The sequence below is a fragment of the Centroberyx gerrardi genome, chromosome 10 (genome assembly GCF_048128805.1).
Source record: "Centroberyx gerrardi isolate f3 chromosome 10, fCenGer3.hap1.cur.20231027, whole genome shotgun sequence".
Classification (NCBI taxonomy): Eukaryota; Metazoa; Chordata; class Actinopteri; order Beryciformes; family Berycidae; genus Centroberyx; species Centroberyx gerrardi.
The window spans coordinates 21,763,608-21,770,722 of record NC_136006.1 but is presented as its reverse complement, the minus strand read 5'-3'; the positions used below and the strand labels follow the sequence as shown (position 1 = coordinate 21,770,722).

The 7,115-nt window shown below is 46.0% G+C and overlaps 1 protein-coding gene across 2 annotated transcripts; it reads right to left on the bottom strand.

Annotated features, from left to right (window-relative positions):
* Positions 1-358: 358 nt before the first annotated feature.
* rgcc (regulator of cell cycle) lies at positions 359-6,964 on the bottom strand. Of its 2 annotated transcripts, XM_071926378.2 has the most exons (5): positions 6,784-6,960; positions 5,999-6,172; positions 2,652-2,759; positions 2,178-2,240; positions 359-1,188 (listed from the first exon to the last, which is right to left on the bottom strand). In XM_071926378.2, the coding sequence occupies exons 1-5, from the start codon at positions 6,815-6,817 to the stop codon at positions 1,181-1,183; spliced, it is 387 nt and encodes a 128-aa protein (XP_071782479.1). In that variant the 5' UTR covers positions 6,818-6,960; the 3' UTR covers positions 359-1,180. The 2 variants fall into 2 exon arrangements, with proteins under 2 accessions (XP_071782479.1, XP_078142416.1); XM_078286290.1 differs by lacking the exon at positions 359-1,188 and having other exon boundaries at positions 2,167-2,240; positions 6,784-6,964.
* Positions 6,965-7,115: the final 151 nt, after the last annotated feature.

The following is a 7,115-nucleotide window of genomic DNA, read 5'->3' as shown; positions in this document are numbered from 1 at the left end:
CATTCATCCAGTCAGCAGCTCTACACCTACCATACTCTATGGCTTCTGGAGGGAATCAATACTTGTTAGATTGGATTTTATTGAATTGTATTGACCTATAAAGTGCTCTCTTTTTTGTTGCACAGCACACACTAAAATCAATGATAATTCAATGTAAAATAGTCTACTGCACTTAACTCCAGTTGGGATATACTGTAGATAGCGGAGTATAGATAGACAGGCTGTAATGGCTAAAGAGAGTGAAGAGTTTCGCTGTGCTGCACATTCAATTCAGCTGAGTGTTTTGTTACTGAAACAACTTGATTGGAGCCCAAAGAAACAGAAGAGTCAAGTCAAAAATAAAGAGAGGAGGCATGTGTTAAAAGAACAATATTTCATACTTTAATATTATCTCTGGCAGACATTAGCGGTATTAAATACACTGTATTGCTTTCCAGTTTTTTTCAGGGTGGATTAAGATTTCAGTTTACATTCGTTAGAAGCACGAAACCAACTTTTCTCCAGTCAACGAGTGTCAAACCTTAATCTGACCAAAGAAGTCATCTCAATACCAAGGCAAATAGAATTTGAAACAATTATTATTTACATAAGATACAAAAATATATTTCACAAAAAAAAAAGTTTTTCGGATAAATTTACAATAACCAGCTCTATAAAATTACAAATATACTTCTATTATAAAAAGCCATTTTTAAATACTCTTCCAGCTCAAGTTTTGTATGAGGGAGCGTAGCCTGACCTGTGTGTGTGTGTGTGTGTGTGTGTGTGTGTGTGTGTGTGGGGTGGTTTGTAATTCTGACAATATTACGTTCCAGTTACTCTCTGTAGCATATTTTCCTCCTCTTCGTTCCTCACTACCTTGCATGGAGTCCATTACCTCATGGCTATTCCTGTCCTTGTTTTCCCTACACTGTTAATTTTGACCCTTCCTGCAGCCCTTACAGCCCAGGTGGCCTAGTAGATCACTGTAGTCTAACTATAGGAGGGAGCTGGCTAGACCTGATGCTGTGGTGGAGTCGCTTGGCAGTTGCTGTGCCATCCAGCTGTATCCTGCTGGGTGGCAGTCGGTGTTGGGATGGAGGAGGGGGGGTGTAGCCTGCTCATTGGGGGTCCAGACGTCCACTCCCTCCCTCCCGCATGGCTACACTCCAAGATGAGTCTGAGTCTCCACGTCTCCATGTCACATGCCTAAGAACAGAACAGACAGACAGACAGGCTTCTGGTTAGGACAGGACTGCCTGGCTCCTTGGCCGCCAACTCTATTCTTGGGAAGGCGGATGTTCGGTTTTTACAGGCTGGTCATCGTAAACACCGGTGGCCCTAATAAACACGCCATTCTGCGGGGCTAACGGGGGGCTGGCGGGCTGCCTGACGACTGCCTGATTGAATGTCCAGCTTTAAGAAGGGATTGGACGCCCTGCAAGCTGCGAATGAAGGACACTCAGTGGCCGAACGCACCGGAAAGAGCAGGGCAGAGGGGAAAACAACATTAAAACAAGGAAGCATTTCAATTCCCCAACTCCCCTCTCCATTCCATTCCTGACATTTACAGTGGGAATTCCCAGCACAGGTTTTAGCCCAGCACACATTCCATGTACTCTGATGCAAGTTCCAACACTCACAAGCCCCTTAGTAAAGAAGAGGTCCAAAACAAATAAACTGGGCTGCGTTGGTCTGTTACCCTCAGCGCTCTATAAGCTTCTAAACCAGTCCCTCTCGCCCTCTCAGGTTACAGTTACATGCATGTACATACATACACATGGCTCTGTGTGTGTGAAGAAGAGATAGCGAGAGAAAGGGATACGGGGAAATAGAGAACCTGTTTATGCACAGTGTGTACGAGGTGTATATTGCTGGTAGCTGCACTTTTCTTGGAGTCTCAAGGCTTTCTAAGTTGAGTGACGGGTGAAAAGGGATACGCTGCCTTTCTCTCCAGTGTAACCCCAGAGGCCTGCCGGTCCGCCCGCAGCACAGCGTGCCTCCGCTCCTCTTTAGTCCCGACACATCATTGTTTCTTAGAAACCGAGGGGGAGTGACTGCCGTGTCACTTTATGAGTGGTCGTTAGCATAGCTGACATAGGGAACAAACACTCCCGCTAATCCCGAGTAGCGGGCGGGTGCCAGCGCTCGGGCTAATTCATCATGGGTTCTGACAGCTAGGTTGCATTAACACTTACTCGCTAATGTCTTGTCAAGGTCGGCGATGAAGTCCTCCAGTTCTTTAGTGTCGCCGAGTTTGGCTGCGGACACGAGGGAGAAGAGAGAGAGAGTCAGGCTGCGGACTGAGGTCTATTAACAACCCACATGCAGCACAGGCCTACAGCAACAACAGCTAATGTGGTCAAAGAGCTGCTATAATAAGAGCAAAATGAATCTGTCATAGGCATCTTTAAACACACGCCTCAGATCATAAGACAGCAAACAGGACTAGCCTTGAGGTTTGTTACTTATCTCACTACATTTGATTCACCCTTTATAATACTTCGAATAATCTCACTCTGAACCATGTCTCCTTAGAGCTGTCTGGACCTGAATAATGCAGCTGCACTTTGCCAAGGATAGTCAAACTGAGAATGTATTTGACTAATGAAAGTCAAATGGAGAATGTGAAAGTCAAATGTGTGTGTCGAGGCGTGAAGAGCGTAGCTCACCTTTGGGTGACATAAGGGGGGGTGAAGTGGTGGCAGGGGAAAGCACAGTGGGGGAGTTCAGCCTCTCATCACTGAAGCTGAAGCTGTTTCTGTTGAGCGACTCTGCACCTGAGAGAGAGAGAGAGAGAGAGAGAGAGAGAGAGAGAGAGAGAGAGAAGAACAGACAAAAACAGACGCAGAGATTAAATGTATGTTCACCTTTTAGAGTGCCCCAAGAAGCCTCAGGCCCTTTTGAAAACATCCACCAGTTCTGTGTCACACACACACACACACACACACACACACATGCACTCACATGTATGTAACCGCTGTTTCTGATTTGTGTCAGTGGAGCAACTTCAGTGTGTAATCAATGCATTCTCTCCTAATGACAGCCTTCCTCTATGGCCTGTCACACACATGCATTTATACGCACACACTGGCATGTATGCACACAAACACATACATACACACACACACACACACATACAGTATAGATATTTTCTAGTATAAAGTCCTGAGCAGATATGTTCAGTGTGTAAGACACCAAACTGCTGTATGAATGCAGTAACATATTGTCTAAACTGCAGGACTGTAGAGCCAATACTGGCTTGTGTAACTATAACTCTGTCAGCGACTAGCCCTACATTGTGGCAGTTAATGACAGCAATATAACATGTTGGCCCGAGCCACAGAGCGCCCCAAAGTCAGGCAACTCTTCCCCTGCTCTGCAGCGAGATTTATCCCTGACACGTTTAGAGGACTGCTGTTTCTGCCTCATCCTGCCTTCCCCATACAACCCTAAACCTCTGAACGGCTGCTTACATAAATGATATAATGGCCACTTTGATTCTGCCAGACCATATTTCAAGCGGCCGCAGAATATGACATATTTTCACTGTTTGTTTGTCTGGTAAGAAATGGAAGGAGTGAGAGGAAAGAGAGTAGAGGGAGACCTTTTGTGGGATGAGCGTTGTCTGAAAATATACGGTAGCTAGGTTCCTGTCCTACAGGTTAGTATGTGCCTGGTCTGTCTGACTCCATTTCCCATACAGTTATTATCTAAGCAATTTTGCTGACAAGCATCAGGCTGTCGAGGTGCTTGATAGAAGCATCCACCTCCTGACAGCGATATCTGTGTAAGTATGAAGCGAGTGTGTGTGAGCGTGAGCAGATCAGGCAGCACTTAAAGCTGCCCGTCTCTATCTCGGCTCCAGTGGACCCTGACAGAGTGTCTCAGATGTCGACCACTTACCTAGTCCCCCCTCTCTGACCCGTACCACTCCCATCACTCGGCGCTGAACACACAGCGTGAGACGGGAGACGCCGCACACAAAGGGGGAGCGATCCCAGACACACACACACACACACACGCACACACACACACACACACACACACACAGAGTCGCAGTCTATGATGATAAACATCAGCGTTTGACTTTGGAAATGGAGCTGCCTCGTTTCTCAGCTATAGAATAGGCTTCCTGGTCTGCTGTTAAATGTTGAACTCTGTTTCTCCCTCTTTTACCTTCTCTCTTTCTCTCTTTCTCCCCCCCCCCCCCCCCCCCCCCCCCCCCCCCCCCCCCCCCACACACACACACACACACACACACACACACACTCTAGGGTGCATCTTCAAGACCCTGCACAGTTCTGTCCTTTATCCACGCCTTCAGCAATCCATCCATCAGGCTACAACACAATAGGGCGTCCCTGCGTGGGACAGGTCCCTCTTCAATAGACTGCCATGGAGAGGACAGAGCTCATGCAGGAATCTGATCCACTCTGGCAAATCAACAAGCTCATTAGTACCAGAGACACAGGCTCAAACACCTTCCCTGTTTTTATCACTGAAGGTGGTTTTTGAGGTGTTTGTAGTTGTAATGTAGTAATTACATCAATGCTGATTTGGTACATCAGCCAACACTGTTGGCATTGACAATACTCTTACAAAACCACTGGAACCTAGTTATTATATGAGTGAATTGCTGTCAAGAAGAGAGAAATCAGCCTGCTTTTACTGCAGCAATTAGATTGGTATTACATAGGTTTTACATAAGAGACAACACCAACGTTTCCACAGTGCCTGATTCGCTTTCTGGAGTCTATCAAGCGTGTGATTGGAGAGCGGTCTAGCCTGCAGTTAACTGGACATCCTCTCCTCATCCTTAAACTGTTCCACAGGCTGCCGTTCCAGAACACTTAAGACTATAAAGATCTTTTCACATCTTCCCATGGAAATCCCAACCCACTCACATGTGGTTGGGAAATTAAATAACTCTGCACATGGGGACCTGGAGCATATTTCTCTCGGTATGTCAGCGTATGAGGCTATCGCATTTGGGATAGGGCCTGCCTGAGGCCAGCGCTGCAGCTGGGTAAGCGGGTCTTTAAAATGCTGTATGGTATGGTAATGTGCAGCCTGGAGCCTACAGGAGAGAGTCATACAGTCAGCTTTATGACAATAAAACTTTAGACAGCCACAAAACCGTGGCTGCTTCTCAATACGGGGGCAGGTCTGCCAAAATATGCAGCAGTAGCTCAATCAAACGCCAAGATCTCTGGACCAAGATCAAGGATTTCTCTCTCTCTCTATGTGTCTCTCCACGTGTAATTGCGTGTGTGTGTGTGTGTGTGTGTGTGTGTGTGTGCGTGCGCACGCTTTACAGTTTGCCAGCAGACCGAGCCGGCCACTTGACTGCACATGATAAGATTCATGCCCTGAAAGTATTACAGGGCAGGGGACGAGAAGAAGGAGTAAGGCTGACTCCAATAGAGGAGTAGCATTAATGAGGCAAACTACCTTGTTCCTTATGAACAGATAGTGACCTGACCGCCTTGTTGGGCCTACAGCTAATGGCAAAGCTGGTGGAATTCCTTCAGACCATCAGTCACAGCTGAATGACTAGTCTGGATATTAAGAACAGACCATTAGACGGCAAGAACTATGAATAATTTCCACAGCGCCTGATTTCCATTATGGAGTCTGGAGTCTCCTAAGTCTTCTGTTTTTGCACTAATGATTGACTTTCAACTGCACTATTTTGAAGTATGACACCTTCCCTGGTTTCATCAGTATGTTTGTCTGTATATGTTGCATTGATTTGTTATGTGTTTTATTGTGTTTAATGATATGTATTTGAATTGTGTTTTTATTAGGCCTATGAGTTTTTGCTTGAAACCAAAAGAGCATGCTTGCATTGGGTATGACAAGGTGTGACATTTGCTATTGCATAGCCTGAGTGTGTCCAGTCTGATCTTGTGTCAAATGCCATTAGATGCAGGGACTTTAGAGACTTGAAGCCCCGGGGCCCCTGGCGGGAGAAGGGGCCCCTTCCATAGTGCCCTAACCAGTGCAGGCTACTCACTCTCTGAGTCGCTGATGCCGCTGTCGCTGACGCTGGCGCTGCTCCTCCTCTTCATGGTCTTCAGGTGCTCGTCGTACCTGAAGTGTCGCTTCTCCACCGGCGACGTGAAGTCCTCGATCACCGCGTCGAACTCGCCCAGCACGTCGCTCAGGTCCTCCTCTTCGACGAACTTGGCTGCGAGAAAATGAGAGAAAATCAATGAGGCATCTCTATGAGTTGTTCAATATTCAGTTTAGTTGGATCACCCCAATCACCCTGTACCCAGTATTACCAAAACCCTACCTACAAATAGCCAAACTATAGTAGGCCTAATTGGAATATTATAGAAATGGGAATAGGAATACCATAAGGTGCCATAAGGTCACTATAAGCAATTGAGGACAACAGAAAATCTAAAAGTCCCTGTAGGGGTATTATGGGAAAAGTGTGAAGTAATATATGAATATTATAGTGATACCAAAGGAGATAAAGGAAAAAAATACACCATAAAATACAATAATTTCATCATAAACTCACTATTGAGTACCACACACACACTTGAAGTCCCTGCACGAATAGGAGATTTTTAAAAAAAAGGCATAATCATAAAGTATGATAAGGTCACTATTAACTCACTATTGACTTTCAAAGTCCCTATAGGAATATTATCAGAATATAAGCCTATAGTGAGTTAGGTAATCCTCAACAATGCGCAAACTAACAGGCAAGTGCGAGTCAAATTGTTTACAGTTTATGATGGTTAAAAAGAAGAAAAAAAAAGAAGAATGAAAAAGATTCAAACTTACATTTGCCTTGAGATTTCAATTTGGGAGACTTCATGATTCCCGGTGTGAGATTATCCAGTAGGCTACTCTCGTGAAATATCTGCGTTATGTCCCGCGATGTAAAGTCCCACTCTGTCCTCCTGTCAGAGGAGCTGCCACTCCTGCAAGCCTCAACTATCCCGCCGCCCCGTCCGAAGACTGGCTTTTTAATCTGCACAGCACCGTGGGGGCGGTGACAAGGAGAGAGAGAGAGAGAGAGAGAGAGAGAGGGAGAGAGAGAGAGAGAGAGAGAGAGAGAGAGGGAGAGGGAGAGGGAGAGGGAGAGAGAGGGAGAGGGAGGGAGAGGGAGAGGG

What these genes read in the sequence shown, in the direction of transcription:
- rgcc (XM_078286290.1), bottom strand. Translation starts at nt 6,817, where the DNA reads ATGAAGTCTCCCAAATTGAAATCTCAAGGCAAAT. An exon ending in ATTGAAATCTCAAGGCAAAT is followed by an intron (nt 6,173 to 6,783) that starts GTAAGTTTGAAT and finishes ATTTTCTCGCAG; the next exon opens with CCAAGTTCGTCGAAGAGGAG. An exon ending in CCCCCTTATGTCACCCAAAG is followed by an intron (nt 2,241 to 2,651) that starts GTGAGCTACGCT and finishes TCGTGTCCGCAG; the next exon opens with CCAAACTCGGCGACACTAAA.